Source organism: Rhinoraja longicauda, chromosome 17 (assembly GCF_053455715.1).
Source record: "Rhinoraja longicauda isolate Sanriku21f chromosome 17, sRhiLon1.1, whole genome shotgun sequence".
NCBI classification, from domain to species: Eukaryota; Metazoa; Chordata; class Chondrichthyes; order Rajiformes; family Arhynchobatidae; genus Rhinoraja; species Rhinoraja longicauda.
In genome coordinates this window covers 10,675,035-10,692,720 of record NC_135969.1, presented here as the reverse complement: position 1 = coordinate 10,692,720, position 17,686 = coordinate 10,675,035, and the positions used below count along the sequence as shown (strand labels likewise).

Genomic DNA, 17,686 nt, shown 5'->3' with positions numbered 1-17,686 from the left:
TTCCTTATGTAGCAGTTGTACAAGACATTGATGAGGCCACACTTGGAGTATTCTGTCTAGGGAGGAACTGCAGATGCTGGTTTAAACTGAAAACAGACACAAAAAAACCTGGAGTAACTCAGCAGGTCAGGCAGCATCTCTGGAGAAAAGGAATAGGTGATGTTTTGGGTCGAGACCCTTCTTCAGTCCGATGAAGGGTCTCGATCAAAAACGTCACCTGCTCCTTTTCTCCAGAGATGCTGCCTGACCCACTGAGTTACCCTAGGTTTTTGTGTCTGTCTTGCTGGAGTATTTTGCTCAGTTTTAGTCTCCCAGCGATAGGAAAATTGCCCTTAAGCTGCAAAGAGCGCCAACGAGATTTACAAAGATGTTGCTAGGACTCAAAGGTCTAAGTTGTAGGGAGAGGATCGGCAGGCTTGGACTTCATTCCTAGGAGCAGAGGAGACTTAAAGGTGATTTTATGAAGGAGGTGTAGAAAATCATGAGGAGCATGGATAGGGTGAATGCACAGAGACTTTTGTCTTCAATCAAGAACCAGACAGCATAGGTTTAAAATGAGGGGAAAATGTTAAATAGGAACTCGAGGGACAACGTTTTCACGCAGAGGGTGGTAAGTATATGGAAGTGGGTGAGGCAAGTACTGTGACAACATTTGGAGTGGCACATGAAAAAGGTTTAGAGGGATATGTGACAAACACAGGCAACAAGGACTCGAGTAGATGGGCATCTTGATTGGTATGGACAAGTTGGGCCAAAGGGCCTGTTTCTGTGCTGTGTGACTCCATGACACTCAACCTAAGGAATTGCTGCAATAAAGCCACTTACTATTATCAAAGGCATAGACATAGCCAACATGTCAGTCTGAAGAATGGGGTCACTCATTCCTTCTCTCCCGAGATGCTGCCTGACCTGCTGAGTTATTCATTTTGTGAATAAACATTATAATATTGATCATAAGATCATAAGTGATATTGGTAGAACTCTACCACTCAGCCCATCAAGTCTACTCCTCCATTCATTCATGGCTGATCTATCTCTCCCTCCTAATCCCATTCTCCTGCCTTCTCCCCATAACCTCTGACACCTGAACTAATCAAGAATCTATCTACCTCTGCCTTAAATATATCCACAGACTTTGCCTCCACAGCCTTCTGCAGCAAAGAGTTCCACAGATTCACCACCCTCCGACTAAAGAATATAGATTTCACCTCTGATTGTATCAACTAGACAAGGTCACAGGTACCAAACCCCTACGACCGCGTAATAGAGCTAATCCTCTGTCAGTTTCTTACCAGTTGATATGGGTGTTTCTTTAGCTTGGGACACCACAATCCCCGCTTGTAACACAGCACAACATGAACAGTATGGCCTGGGTCGACAGTAACTACAATCTGCTGCTTCTCAGGAACAACAACATAGCGGATCTGTGGACCTAGGGTGAGAGAACAGTTACGCATATTCAAGTTAAAATCATGTAATAGTTACATGGGCATCATTCTTCTTTATGTCAATATGATGGTATCATCTGAAACATTAATGCCCAAGTCTCAAAAGCAGGGTGTTAATGATTAAGCTTTCACGAGTCTTGTGCAAAGATGGCTGGATAAATTTCAGAATGTTTTCAGCTTTTGATCTGGTTACTCTGTCAGCTAAACTGGTCAGGATTGAACCCGGGTCTTCGGCGCTGTAAGGCCGAAGGCCGTAGCTCTACCGCTATGCCACCATGCCACGCTTTGGTATCTCTAAACTAAACTAAACTAACCACTTTAATCTCACTGTCGAAGTACATAACCATTCATACCCTGTTCAAGATCCTCCACAATGTACTTTGCAGTTAACTGAGGTCCATAATCTGGAACTGTATTAACAGTAACCTCAACTTCACCGCCTCCATCTGATACAAAGCATTCGAAGACAAAATGTGCCTGCATTCATAAAGAAAAGAGAAACTCGGTGGATATATTCCATTGCAGATACAGACATAACATGATCAACAACCATCTCAGTTTAATTTATTGTCATGTGTACCGAGGTACAGTGAAAAGCTTTTGTTGCGTGCTAACCAGTCAGCGAAAGGACAGTACATAATTACAATCGAGCCATTTGCAGTGTACAGATACATGATAAGGGAATAAGGTTTAGTAGAAGGTAAAGCCAGTAAAGGCTGATCAAAGATAATCCGAGGGTCACCAATGAGGTAGAAAGTAGTTCAGGAACTAATCACTTGCAGTGAAGCTTAGGCTGCATCAGAGGGTCAGTCTGCATCATGGTGCCAGAGGTAACCAGAGTAGAGCCAGGGTGGATGCAGTGAACCTGACCAGATTTACCAGGGCTAGGTTAATTCCCGGAATGGCGGGACTGTCGTATGTTGAAAGACTGGAGCGACTAGGCTTGTATACACTGGAATTTAGAAGGATGAGAGGGGATCTTATCGAAACATATAAGATTATTAAGGGGTTGGACACGTTAGAGGCAGGAAACATGTTCCCAATGTTGGGGGAGTCCAGAACCAGGGGGCACAGTTTAAGAATAAGGGGTAGGCTATTTAGAACGGAGATGAGGAAAAAACTTTTTCAGTCAGAGAGTTGTGAATCTGTGGAATTCTCTGCCTCAAAAGGCAGTGGAGGTCAATTTTCTGAATGCATTCGAGAGAGCTAGATAGAGCTCTTAAGGATAGCGAAGTCAGGGGGTATGGGGAGAAGGCAGGAACGGGGTACTGATTGAGAATGATCAGCCATGATCACATTGAATGGCTGAAGGGCTGAATGGCCTCCTCCTGCACCTATTGTCTATTGTCTATTGTCCATCATCAGGATATAACCAGGGCTGCTTATTAAAAGCTCAGCGACAGCTCAGTGAGGACAGCTGCCATGAAGGTGCACACGGGGTTTGCAACGACTAACGTGGGTCTCATGAGTCAGAACGTTCCACAGTGAGGAAGACAGGAAAAAAACAAAAGTGTATGAACCCTTTTTGCTGGTGATTTTGCTGATGCCAATTTGTGAAGAATATGAAGAGGTAGCAAAGACGTGATGCCTCTCACAACCAACAGTAAGTGCAGTTTCAAGGCGATATTGATACTGAGAACGAAGCCGAGACAAAGAGGAGATGTGCTGAAGTCAGGAGGGTGCGACAGGTATGGAGTAGACAGGCTGCATAAAGCCGAAAGGGCCTCCTTCCCTGCCATAAATTCCCTACAACCCAATGTAACTCACAGCATTGACGGGCACCACACGCTCCTTCCATCGGATCTGGATCTTCTCGTTTCTGTTGTTATTATATTTGAAGAAACTAATTTGCACCCCTTCTATTTTCACTGGCGCTATGAGGAGAGAGACAAACGTGTAAACAGAGAAAGGAACTCATTTCAATTCTGATACTAATAAGGAAAGCTGAGTGAGCAGCTTTACTGACCAATAAGATTGATGAGATGAGACATGTTAGTGAGGCCAGAGACCATGGGAGAAAATCAACACCTGGTTTACACGCAAATAAACTATCTATAAATTAAAATGTATAAATTGTTTGTTTGTATGTTCCTGAACTACAGCCAAAACGGTACACGATAGCGCGACAATCTTAGGCCCACCTTACTCACCGTCTTCCCTTTGGTGCTAATGGAAGAAGTTTCATTGAAATCGGTGTTATATTTTTTAAATTATTCACATTTTAAAGTTTAAATCTATCTCCTAGGGAGGGAGGGGGGGGGGGGTGGAGGGAGGGGGGAAGGAGGGAGGATAAGGGGGGAGGGGGGAAGAGGCTGCAGATCACTCCGCTGTGCCACTGCCAGAACATCATTGCAGCACAGGTAATGTTCCCAGGTGCATCCAGGTGGTAACATTTCAAATATTGTTATTATCTATTGAGTTTAACAAAAAGGAGATGAAAATATTCCAGGCCAGTCACTCTTCAGCACCGATGAACATATATCGGGGTAGACCCTTTGCAAATAAACCTCCAGTAAATTCAGTCCTTACCTGTGTAATTTAACTTGGCAGAAACCCGAACACAGGACTTGCACCGTGAAGATGGGCAGAACCTTACTGTGGATATCAGGAGCCTGGAGAAGTTCAGACTATATCCTTCGGGAGCTTTCACTTGATTTCGGTATATCCAATTCTCTGTGAGAAAGTCAGAGAGCAAGTTTGCATTAAAGTCTTGGAAGAATTTTCATGGAAAAACAGAACAGAATTGAAACAAGGTTAGTGCCTGCAATGTTGAAAGAATTGAAGAAGGCTGGTGCATTGACCTGAGCAAAACACAAAGTGCTGAAGGAACTCAGCGGGTCAGGCAACATCCGTAGAGATAATGGACAGATAACACAGCGGTAGAGTTGCTGCCTTGCAGTACCAGTGACCCGGGTTCAATCCCAACTATGGGTGCTGCCTGTACGGAGTTTGTATTATCTCCCCGTGGTCACATGGATTTTCTCTGGGTGCTCCGGTTTCCTCCCAAACTCCGCAGACGTCCAGGTTTGCAGGTTAATTGGCTTTGGTAAAAATTGTAAATTGTTCCTAGTGTGTAGGATTGTGCTAGTATAAGGTGTTCACTGGTCTGCGCGGACTCGGTGGGCCAAAGGGCCTGTTACTGTGCTGTTTCTCTAAACTAAACTAAATGTTGTTTCGGGTCGGGACCCTTCTTCAAGCTGGTTGGAGTAGGGGAGCGAAGGCTGAAGAAGAGAGGTGGGGTGGGACAAGGCCTGGCAAGGTGGACACAGGTGAGGGAGGTTTAATTAACAGATGGGTGGAGTAAGTGACAAAGGCCAGAGGTTAGAAGGAGACAAAAATAGTGTCAGATAAGGAGAGGCGAGAAGGAGTGAAATGAGGGAAGAGGGTGGAAGGAGATGGTATGGGGGACAAAGAGGGAGAGAAAGAAGGAAATAGGAGACTTGGGGATGGGAAACCAGCATGCAATGGAAGGGAAAGGAGCATGGAGACTGGTGGGTGTGGGACACAGGAAAGTAGGAGGGGGTGCGTGGAGCATGACTTGAAGTTGGAGTTCCTCCAGCAACTTGTGTTTTGCTGGAGTTTCTAGCATTTGCAGTCTTTTGACGTTGTTGTGCTGACTTGAACTGAACAGGAGAGGGAGACTGTGAATGGCTGTCTTAGTCTGGTGCTTAAAAGCAGGGAAAAAACATGGCAAAAAGAACCGTGAAGAAATGCACAAATAGGAGATCATAGGAAATACACAAAAAGGAGATTTGTAAATCTATCATAAATAAAAATGAGAGAAGGTGAACTACAACAATATATACATTGGGTAGGCATAACAAAATAATTCACTGTAACTCATCACATGTGACAATAAAGTATTAATTAATTAATTCATTCATTCATATACTGGTCCATATGAAACAGAGTACAATGGCAGAAACATTGTACCTAAAACTTCAGATGATGAAGATAGACACAAAGAACTGGAGCAACTCAGTGGGTCAGGCAGCTTCTCTGGAGAAATGGAATAGGTGACGTTTTTGGATCGAGATCCTTCTTCAGACTGAAGTGTTTTCGACCTGAATCGTCACCTATCCCTTTTCTCCAGAGATGCTGCCTGACCCGCTGAGTTACTCCAGCTTTTTGTGTCTATCTTTGGTGTAAGCCAGCATCTGAAGTTCCTTCCTACACAATTCAGATGATGAGATGTTTCTACAAGTGGAAGAATCTCAAATGAGGGATCATGGTGACAAGATCAGAGGGGGGAGATTTAAAACTGGGGTATGCAGGAATGGCCTCTTGCAGGAGTGGCAGATGTTTGGAATTCCCTATCCCACAGGACTGTGGAGCAGAGATCATTGGGGATATTTAAAAAGAAGTCAATAGATTTTTGAATGATCGGGGAACTGAGCGATCAGTGTAAGTGGCAGCTGAACAGACAGCTGAAAACGGTGGAACGATGAAAACAGAAACAGTGTAGTGATCTTGAAATATTTTTTGTCTGGAAGGATATCCCTGGGATGGCTTTAAAACTGAAGCATTTCCAGACCAGAATAATCAGAAATGCACAGAGTCCCTTGCCCAGAGTAGGTGAATCGAGGACCAGAGGACATAGGTTCAAGGTGAAGAGGAAAAGATTTAATAGGAATCCGAGGGGTAACTTTTTCACACAGAGGGTGGTGGGTGTATGGAACAAGCTGCCAGAGGAGGGAGTTGAGGCAGGGACTATCCCATCATTTACGAAACAGTTAGACAGATACATGGATAGGACTGGTTTGGTGAGATATGGACCAAGTGCAGGCAGGTGGGACTAGTGTAGCTGGGACATGTTGGCCGGTGTGGGCAAGTTGGACTGAAGGGGCTGCTTCCACACTGTATCACTCTATGACCTGTGTGGATTTTCTCCGAGATCTTCAGTTTCCCCCCACACTCCAAAGACGTGCAGATTTGTAGGTCAATTGGCTTGGTATAAATGGTATAAATGTCCCTAATATGTGTAGGGTAGTGTTAATGTGCGGGGATCGCTGGTCGGTGTGGACTCAGTGGGCCGAAGGGCCTGTTTCTGCTCTGTATCTTTAAACTGAACTAAACTAAACCACATCAGCAACAGAAGAAAGGAAAGGTACAAAGTGCTGGAGTAACTCGGCGGGTCAGGCAGCGTCTCTGGAGAACATGGACAGCTGACGGTTCAGGTTGGGATCCCTCTTCAGACTGATGGTCTGCCTGCCTGACCATAATGGCATGTGGGAAAGGAACTGCAAATGTTGGCATATACAGAAGTTACAGTGCTGGAGTAACTCAGCGGACGGGCATCATCTCTGGAGAAAAAGGATGTGTGACGTTTCGGGTCAGGAACCTTCCTCTGACCACCCCCCTTGTCAACAGGCTTAATGACAATGTTGGGATTCTTGCAGATGGGTGGAGGGCTGTGCATTCAGAGGGGGTGAGATCGGAGCAAGTCAGGAGAGTGGAGTAGTCAAGGCAGTTAACACCATGCCGGCAGCTGGAAAGAAGAAACAACCAACAGAAGAAATAGTTTCACCGCTCACACCACAGAGATGTGGAAGCAGCTTTGTCACAGGTGAAAGCAGCAGCAATACGAACCAAGCACTAGAACAGAACCTAGGTTTGGAGGTTTAAGCTTAGCATATAGTGACAAATGTTTAATCAGGTCAACTGCAAATTGGAGGCCACCTTATGGGCGAGCCTTCCTGTGTGCAGGGCTTGTGGGTGAAACGATAGGAAGCCCCAATGCATCATAGAGAATCTTAGTAGCAGCACACGTGTGTGTGTGTGTGTGTGTGTGTGTGTGTGTGTGTGTGTGTGTGTGTGTGTGTGTGTGTGTGTGTGTGTGTGTGTGTGTGTGTGTGTGTGTGTGTGTGTGTGTGTGTGTGTGTGTGTGTGTGTGTGTGTGTGTGTGTGTGTGTGTGTGTGTGTGTGTGTGTGTGTGTGTGTGTGTGTGTGTGTGTGTATGTGCGTGTGCGTGTGTGTGTGTGTGTGTGTGAATATATTCAGACATTAAATTCTAAAGACAACACCAGGCCATCCAGAAAAAAGAAATCCATGACAGGACTTTATTTTTGAGGAAGGTCTTCACAACTTAGGTTCCCCCAATTCATGAACACATGCTCGACCTTGAAGATTAAGAGCTGGGAGTGGCGCTACAATGATGATGATCATCCAAATAATCGTGTATTGTGACTGTAACCCATGAGGGCTTGCAATGGAATTGTGCCCACCGGTGCTGCATCAAAGGCACAGGTGAAGTTTGAGAAGACCGGTGGATGGTTAGAGTTGTACCATTATTTAAGAAGAGCAACAAGGACAAGCCAAGGAACTGCAAGCTGGTGAGCCTGGTGTCAGTGGTGGGCAAGTTACTGGGGGGCATTCTGAGGAACAGGGTCTAGCAGCATTTGGATGGACAAGGAGTGATTTGGATAGTCAGCACAGCTTTACATGTGGGAATAGGTGTCAGAGTGGTGGAGTCCTTGGATAGACAAGGAATGATTAAGATAGTCAGCACAGCTTTGTACGTGGGCAAAGGTCTATGCGTGATTGACTTTAGCGTGGGCTTTGACAAGATCCCGCACGGTAGGGTAGCTAAATGGCAGCACAATGCTAGGAAGCAGAGGGTGATGGTGGAAAGTGCTGGAGGAACCAAATGGGTCAGGCAGCATGTGTGGAGAGAATGGAGAGGTGACATTCCCGGTCTGGGCCCTTCGTCAGGCTCAGGTTGGAAGTAGATAAGGAAGAGATGATGAGCAGATGGAACCAGTGGGGAATAGGAGACCCAGTAGGTAGAGTATGTTGGATTGGTAGATGAGACCAGGTGGGAAAGGGGAGAACCTAGATGGATCAGGAGAAAGGATCAGAGTGAGTACAGTTTACCTGAAGCTAGAAAATTAAATATCCATACTATTGGGTAGTACCCGAGAGGAATACGAGGTCAGAGGGTGATGAAACTGAGGTCTTCAGTCACAGGGTAGCGATTCTGTGGAATTCATTGCCACAGTCAACTGTGGAGGCCAAGTCATTAGACATTTTTTTAAATGGAGATTAACAGGTGCTTGACTAGTGGGGGTGTCAAAGGTTATCGGGAGAAGGCAGGAGAATGGAGTCAAGATGTGACCAGGTAAGAAATGAACAACAGCAATGTTAATAGACAATAGAAAATAGGTGCAGGAGGAGGCCAATTAATGATTTATCAAGGGAAACAATTTGAGCAAAGAAATGAAGTGGAATAAGTAGGAAAATCAGCCTGATCCAAGAAGGGTCTCGACCCAAAACGTCACCCATTCCTTCTCTCCTGAGATGCTGCCTGACCCGCTGAGTTACTCCAGCATTTTGTGTCTGCCTTCAAGTGGAATAAGTACATACCTATATCCAGCTGTTCCTGTGGAGAGACCAGAAACATTTGTTTTAGTTAACTTGAGATGATTCATGATCCTGACCCATTAGTTCACCGAACAGCAACAACAAATCTATCTTGAATGTATTTTACGAAATAAAATCTTTCATAACTGTGTGTTGTGTCTCCATGCGAGTTTGGATGTGTGTATCTCCATCTGTTTTGAATGTGTCTGTATGTCAAATTCTCTACCCTTTTACTTAGAGTGATCCTTAGTCTAAAACAGTCAAAACACACAGAAACATCTAAAGAAAACAATCCTTATCCTCTTTGAGTTACACAGTGTATTAGATTCAAGAGACCAGAAGACATAGGAGCAGAATTAGGCCATTCAGCCCATCGCATCTAGTCCACCATTCAATCATGGCTGACCTATTCTTCCCTCTCAACCACATTCTCCTGCCTTCTCCCCACAACGTTAGATGTCCTTCCTAATCAAGAAACTATCAATCTCCATCTTAAAAGCACCCAGACTTGGTCTCCGCAGCTATCTGTGGCAATAAATTCCATGGATTAACCACTGTCTGGCTAAAGAAATTCATTCTCACCTCCATTTTGAAGGTATGTCCGTTTATTCTGAGGCTGTGCTCTCTGGTTCTGAACTCTCCCATGTCCATTCTATCTAAGCCTTTCATTATCCGGTAGGTTTCAATGAGATCCCTCCCTCATCCTTCTAAACTCCAGCAAGTACAGGCCCAGAGCCTTCAAACGCTCCTCATACTTTAATGCCATTAAAAGTAAATCAAGAAAACTTCATAACTCAAAAATGCAATGGTCACAATTCTGATGCATAAAGGATTCCTGCAGCTATGCATCTATTTTACAGGTTTTACTAAACCAATCTGACAGGTTTCTAATGAGTAATAATTCTAGAATGTTTAAAAGGTTGAATGGGAGGACACCAGTTTGAGGGGAAATGTCAGATATTACAACAAAAATGCTTTAAATACTCAGCAGGTCAGGCAGCATTCATGAAGAGAGAAACCATTAACGTTTCAGATCAATGGCTGTAAAGGCAGTCTTGGTGTAGCTGCTTGACCGAACCAGGGGAGGATTAAAGACCTGCTCAAAATTAATCAGATGGAAACTGTCCATTAAATTCTGTTCAGCAGAAAGAGAAGCTGGTGCGAGCTGTACAAAGAGGCTATTTCTTGGAAAACTGAACGTTATTTTCCAATATACAATGGGCTGGAGGAGGAAAGCTGGCTGCATTTCAGGATTCTGAGAGGAGAAGACCTGGCTGTTTGTGCAGGACCAGAATGGGATTATCTAATGCATGGGCTGCCAGCACATGTGGTCAAATTCACAGATGATTAAAGATCAACGCCTGATGAGTTGCAAGTGAGTCTGCATTATGAGTCAATTAAATCTCAGCGGTGTAGGCAAAGTGGTCAAGAAAGTCTGACATCAGTGGTGGGGAAAATGCTGGAGTCAATTATAAAAGACGAAATTGCTGAGCATTTGGATAGCAGTAACGGGATCGTTCCGAGTCAGCATGGATTTACGAAGGGGAAATCATGCTTGACAAATCTACTGGAATTTTTTGAGGATGTAACTAGGAAAATTGACAAGGGAGAGTCAGTGGATGTGGTGTACCTCGACTTTCAGAAAGCCTTCGACAAGGTCCCACATAGGAGATTAGTGGGCAAAATTAGGGCACATGGTATTGGGGGTAGGGTACTGACATGGATAGAAAATTGGTTAACAGACAGAAAGCAAAGAGTGGGGATAAATGGGTCCCTTTCGGAATGGCAGGCAGTGACCAGTGGGGTACCGCAAGGTTCGGTGCTGGGACCCCAGCTATTTACGATATACATTAATGACTTAGACGAAGGGATTAAAAGTACCATTAGCAAATTTGCAGATGATACTAAGTTGGGGGGTAGTGTGAATTGTGAGGAAGATGCAATAAGGCTGCAGGGTGACCTGGACAGGTTGTGTGAGTGGGCGGATACATGGCAGATGCAGTTTAATGTAGATAAGTGTGAGGTTATTCACTTTGGAAGTAAGAATAGAAAGGCAGATTATTATCTGAATGGTGTCAAGTTAGGAGGAGGGGGAGTTCAACGAGATCTGGGTGTCCTAGTGCATCAGTCAATGAAAGGAAGCATGCAGGTTCAGCAGGCAGTGAAGAAAGCCAATGGAACGTTGGCCTTCGTAACAAGAGGAGTTGAGTATAGGAGCAAAGAGGTCCTTCTACAGTTGTACCGGGCCCTGGTGAGACCGCACCTGGAGTACTGTGTGCAGTTTTGGTCTCCAAATTTGAGGAAGGATATTCTTGCTATGGAGGGCGTGCAGCGTAGGTTCACTAGATTAATTCCCGGAATGGCGGGACTGTCGTATGTTGAAAGGCTGGAGCGATTGGGCTTGTATACACTGGAATTTAGAAGGATGAGGGGGGATCTTATTGAAACATATAAGATAATTAGGGGATTGGACACATTAGAGGCAGATAACATGTTCCCAATGTTGGGGGAGTCCAGAACAAGGGGCCACAGTTTGAGAATAAGGGGTAGGCCATTTAGAACGGAGATGAGGAAGAACTTTTTCAGTCAGAGGGTGGTGAAGGTGTGGAATTCTCTGCCTCAGAAGGCAGTGGAGGCCAGTTCGTTGGATGCTTTCAAGAGAGAGCTGGATAGAGCTCTTAAGGATAGCGGAGTGAGGGGGTATGGGGAGAAGGCAGGAACGGGGTACTGATTGATAGTGATCAGCCATGATCGCATTGAATGGCGGTGCTGGCTCGAAGGGCTGAATGGCCTACTCCTGCACCTATTGTCTATTGTCTATAAAGCAAGAAAAAAAATCATATTTGTCTGTCACAGTGGCGCAGTAGTAGAGTTGCCACCTTACAGCACCAGAGACCCGGGTTCGATCCTGACTACGGGCGCTGCCTGCGTAGAGTTTGTACACTCTCCCCGTGACTGCGTGGGTTTTCTCCTGTTGTCCCGGTTTCCTCCCACACTCCAAAGAAGTACAGGTTTGTAGGTTAATTGGCTTCTGTAAATTGTGCAGGGATAGAACAAGGGTATGGGTGATTGGTTGTCGGTGCGGGCTCGCTGGGCTGAAGGGCCCGTTTCCGCGCCGTATCTCTAAAAAAATTAAAATAAATAAAACTAAAACTGTCAGTAACCCTGGATGTGAAATTCGACTTCATTTGAGAGTTGTGCTCGATACTCCAGAGTGGTAAAGGAGTGGTGCACTGTCAGAAGTGCTGTTGCCAACCAGCCTGTTGCAATGCACTCTGCTTACGGTTCTGGATGCATGGAAAGCATTCACACCATTCGTTCAAAGAAGCGCGAGGATCTGACTCTGAAGGTCCCAGACCTGAAACCTAACCGAAACGTCACCCATTCCTTCTATCCAGAGATGCAGCTTGTTACCTGCCGCTTAGTTACTCCAGCATTTTGTGTCTATCTTTGGTGCAAACCAGCATCTGCAGTTCCTTCCTACACCTAACCCTATCCATGTCCTCCAGAAATGCTGCCTGACCCACTGAGTTACTCCAGCTCAGAGCAAAGATTGTGTCGCTGATTTCTCGACTGTTTTATTTTCAACAATCAACATGGCCACATTGAATTCTCCAACTTTAGGTAACACCTCACACCTGGATCTACCCAACAGTTTGCCTACCAGGGAACCCCCGCGCACCTGAGCTCATCTGTTGCCGGCCATGATTTGTCCTGCCTCTTTTCGCTATTACATACTTTTTTTCCTTTTTGACCAACTTTACAACCACTTTGATCGCCTAAGGTTCCCTTACTTTGCCATCCTTATCCCCCCCCCTCCTTACTGGAAAAAGGGTCAGAACCGTGTGCTCGGTCCCGACCTAAAACACCACCTATCCATGTTCTCCGGGGATGCCGACTGACCTGCTGAGTAACTCCAGCACTTTTGTGTCCACCAGCATCTGCAGTTTCTTGTTCCTACCTTAAAATTTATCAAGTTGTGACCCCAATCCCCAAAATGCTCTTTCGCTGTAACACTTGGAGTTTGCACATTCTCCCTGCGAGTTTCCCCCTGGTGGTTGGTAGGTTAATTGGCAACAATGAACTGGTCAAGTGGATGCGAATGTGCGGAGAATCAGGAGTTGGTGATGGGATCAGAAGGACTTGTTCGATCCAGTGTGGCTATGAAAAAGCAAGCATCTGCGACATTAAGCAAACTGAAAACAAAGTGTTGGGGGGGGGGGGGCAGGTGGGAGCTTCTCCTAAATGATTCGATTCATATTTTAAATAAAACACTGATGAAAGGATACTCGAGTAAAAAAAAGATGCTTGTAATAAAAGATGCTCCATTTGAGTATAGGAGCAAGGAATTCCTACAGCAGTTGTACATGAACCTGGTGAGACCACACCTGGAGTATTGTATGCAGTTTTGGTCTCCTAATTCGAGGAAGGACATTATTGCTATTGAGGGAGTGCAGTGTAGGTTCACCAGGTTAATTCCCGGGATGGCGGGACTGACGTATGATGAGAGAATGGAAGGACTGGGCTTATATTCACTGGAATTTAGAAGGATGAGATGGGATTTTATAGAAACACATACAATTCTTAAGGGATTGAACAGGATAGATGCAGGAAAAAATGGCCCCGATGTTGGGAGAGGCCAGAACCAGGGGTCACAGTTTAAGAATAAGGGGTAGGCCATTTAGGACTGAGATGAGGTAAAACATTTTTCACCCAGAGAGTTGTGAATCTGTGGAATTCGCTGCCACAGAAGGCAGTGGAGGCCAATTCAAGGGATGTTTTCAAGAGAGAGTTAGATATATCTGTAGGAGTCATTTGTGTTTATTAGCTATGTTAGCATATTATATTATTTTGTATCCTGTTGTATTACTTTTGGATGCTTGGGGGTTGTCCTAAGATGAATACTTGACTTACGTATATGGACAGGGAGGAGCCAGGGGAGGAGTTAGAATATGAGTAGAATTCAGCCAGCACTGACATAATGCTTCAGTCATGTTAAGAATCTGCTAAGACACAAAGTTTTAGCAAGCCATACAAGTCATGATAGGAGCCTGGTAAGATATAAGGTCTTATCAAGACAGAAGTTATACCACAGACGTTATACCACAGAAATTATAACAGAAGTTATACGACGGGAGATGTACTAATCTGTTTGTATTGTTACTTCAATAAACGACTAACTAAACTGAAACATCGTGAAGATCTCTCTGTTGTTTTGCGTCAAGAAATATCGTTCCACTCCTTCGTCAACGGTAAGCTTAAGGACTTTATTGGGAAGGACTAAAGTTGCCGCTATAATAGCTCTTAGAGCTAACGGAATCAAGGGATATGGGGAGAAAGCAGGAACGGGGTACTGATTTTGGATGATCAGCCATGATCATATTGAATATCTATATATCACATTGAATAGTCGGTGCTGGCTCGAAGGGCCGATTGGCCTATTCCTGCACCGATTTTCTATGTTTCCATATATGCCCAGTAAAAGGGAACAATCTGTTTCTTCCCTCCTGTGGAAGCCACTCTGATTGCTACTGGTCAGGAGAGGCCATTCCCCAGCATCATTGGTAACAGCTGGGTCCAATTAGCTGACATTAGTTTGACCAACTCTGTGCCACCGTAGCTGTTTCCTCCTACAGATTTGAGTGCCAGCCCTCGAGAAAGCAAAGGGAGGCCGATTCTTCTTCATTCAGAGTGCCCGAGGCAGATGTGTGCCCCCAACTTTGTGAAACAAACATCCCTTCCCACAGCAAGCACAAATTTGCACAAGCCCTCAGCAACAGAGAAATCTAGAATTATAAGTATGTAACAGTCCTCTTTTCAAATGTTGATGGATTTTATTCCAAAATAGATCACCACACATTTCGTGCAGTGACACACCTGAAAGTGTCACACACAGAAGGATTCCATTCATTTGATTCATGCGCCAACTCAAAAATGCAAAGAGATGCTTTGTCTCGCAAGAGCCAAGCATTGCAGATTAAGTGATATAATTTTGACAATTTTTGACTTCTCAATAGCCTAGCCCACCAAAGGAACGAGAGTTTGCTGGAGAGAAAGTGCTAATAATTCACCATAATCAATCAGCACTTCCCGTTCACTGGTCGTTCATGTATGAATTTCATAGATATTTTGCAATAGACAGAGACCTGACCGGAAACGCTCTCCGCTAATATATGCCTTTCGCTAATTTAGGTAATTGTGAATTGAGATGAGCCCCTAAATTCTGTCACAGGGCATTTTAGACCAGAACCACCCACACTAAGACTGAAACGTTCTCTAGCGTCCAACATTAAGATGATGATATGTAATAAAAAGGAACTGCAGATGCTGGTTTATACCGAAGATAGACACAAACTGCTGGAGTGACTCAGCAGGTCAGGTTACATCCCTGGAAGGAAAATGGATAGGTGAAATTTTGGATCGGGACCCTTCTTCATCATCTTAGTCCTTGGAGAAACAGTAACTGGCTGACAGTTGGTTGAGTTTTGGTGAAAGTACATTGGTCACATGGTTAGATGTGGGAGAAGGGTGTCCATCGTAATCCGGCAGGAAGTCCCATTGATTTTGTCAGGGATCTTTGTTTTTTTAAATGTAGAAACAAGGAACTGCAGTTGCAGTTAGTTTATTGTCAGATGTACCGAGGTATAGTAAAAAGCTTTTGTTGCGTCAGCAGTCAACCAGTCAGCAGTCAATTGACTCCATTTATACTTCCTGCAAGGCCAGCAGCATAATCAAAGTTGAGTCGCACCCTGGCCACTTCCTCTTCTCCCCTCTCCCATCAGGCAAAAGGTATAGAAGTGTGAAAACACACACCATCAGATTCAGGGACAGTTTCTTCCCAGCTGTTATCAGGAAACTGAATCATCCTACCACAACCAGAGAGCAATGCTGAACTACTATCTACCTCTTTGATGACCCTCAGACTTTGATCGGACTTTGCTGGCTTTGCCTTGCACTAGATGTTATTCCCTTATCATGTGTCTATACACTATAAATGGATCAACTGTAATCATGGTAGACACAAAATGCTGGAGTAACTCAGCGGGTCAGGCAGCATCTCGGGAGAGAAGGAATGGGTGATGTTTCGGGTTGAGACCCTTCTTCAGACTCAACTGTAATCATGTATTGTCTTCTGCTGACTGGTTAGCACGCAACAAAAGCTTTTCACTGTACCTCGGTACACGTGGCAACAAACTAAACTGAACTGAACTGAGTTGCTCCAGCACTGGTTGTTTTTTAAAAAAAATAGGTTCAGGAGCTCCCATTACAAAACAAACTTCCAAAAGCAAAACAAAACAGAAAACGCTGGAAACCTCATCACGTCAGGAAGCAGTTGCGCAAAGAGTAACAGTCAATGGTTTTTGATCTGCGACCTTTTGTCAGAAGTGAGAAGGCAGGAGGATCGGGTTGAGAGGGAAAATTAGATCAGCCACGATCGAATGGCGGAGTAGACGATGGGCCGAATGGCCCAAATCTGCTTCTATGTCTTATGGTCTAAAATAGCATGTGTTTGGCTAATGTGCTCCCTAATAGTTTTGGGTTTGTTACCATTATAAGGTGCGGACAGAATGCCAACAAGGTAAAAAAAATTGCAGAGTAATGCTGTTATCAAAGTGATAAGAGTAATTCCTCTGACTGGAAATACTAGAGCAGTCATGATAAAATAAATGGGCTGCAGGAACTCCATGTGGTCATTCAGCGGCCGAGTAGAAGTTCTCTTCGTTTAAAGCTTTGATCATTTTAGTCTCATCACTTTGGTCAGGAACGTGGCCACTGTGGTTACACTTACCCTGCTATTTAATGTAAAGTGTGATCAGGGAAACCGAAGGCTTTTGTGCTCAGTGTAACCACAGTCATAGAGCCATGCAGCATGGAAACAGGACCATGCTAACCAGCAGTTAACTAACCCAACAATATTCCCATTTTATTCTCTCCACATTCCCATCAACCCCCCCCCCCCCATCACCTACTCATAAAGGGGGCAACTTAGAACGGCAAATTAATTTACCCACCTGTTTGAGAGGTAGTAGGAGGTTTATACAGGTCACAGGGAGAAGTCCACACATTCAGCGTCAGGGGTCAGTATTGAACCCCTGACACTGGAGCGGTGAGGCAGCAGCTCTACTATCTGCACCACCGTGCCAACCTCGTGTTACGAGTTCAGAAGATTTTTTTTAAATTGTAACGACCAGGATCTCTCCCAGTGTTCAAAAAGATGCCAGGTGCAAAATAAAAGAAAAAATAAACTGCTGGAGGAAATCAGCGTGTCAGGCAGCATCTGTGGAGGGAGATGGATGGAAGACATTTTGGGTGAAGAACAGTCGTGACCCAAAACATCATCTGAAGATTTCCCTCCACAGATGCTGCCCAAGCCGAGATCCTTCAGCACTTTGTGTTTTGCTCAAGAGTCCAATATCTGCAGTCTCTTGTGTCTCCAGGTCCAAACTCACCAACAGCAATATTTGAGTAACTTGACGCTGCACTTCCTGACACTAAACAGGGAGCTGTATTTATGTGGCGCCTTGCACCACCTAAGGACATCTCAAAGGGCCTTACAGTCAACAAAGGTCTTCTGTTGCCAGTACCCAGACCACTGGAGCTGTGAAGCAGCAGTCCTCCGGAGATGCAGACCATCAACAAAAGACAAATCATTTCACTGCAACGACAGGAAATGAGGCAACTTTTAGGGCAGCACGGTGGTGCAGCGGTAGAGTTGATGCCTTACAGCGCTTGCAGCGCCAGAGATCCAGGTTCGATCCTGACTACGGGTGCTGTCTGTATGGAGTTTGTAGATTCTCCGTGCGACCTGCGTGGGTTTTCTCCAAGAACTTCGGTTTCCTCCCACACTCCAGAGACGTACAGGTATGTAGGTAAATTGG

The 17,686-nt window shown here is 44.8% G+C and overlaps 1 protein-coding gene across 2 annotated transcripts in view; it reads right to left on the bottom strand.

Annotated features, from left to right (window-relative positions):
* The window catches only part of LOC144601745 (interleukin-17 receptor E-like), a 51,152-nt gene that overhangs the window by 23,587 nt on the left and 9,879 nt on the right, over positions 1 to 17,686 (bottom strand). For both annotated transcript variants that reach the window (XM_078414094.1, XM_078414096.1), the window contains exons 2-6: positions 8,811 to 8,826; positions 3,978 to 4,121; positions 3,216 to 3,322; positions 1,802 to 1,925; positions 1,293 to 1,432 (exon numbers count right to left, since the gene is read on the bottom strand). In XM_078414094.1, coding sequence (XP_078270220.1) covers positions 1,293 to 1,432; positions 1,802 to 1,925; positions 3,216 to 3,322; positions 3,978 to 4,121; positions 8,811 to 8,826 — 531 coding nt within the window. The remainder of the gene's footprint in view (positions 1 to 1,292; positions 1,433 to 1,801; positions 1,926 to 3,215; positions 3,323 to 3,977; positions 4,122 to 8,810; positions 8,827 to 17,686) is intronic.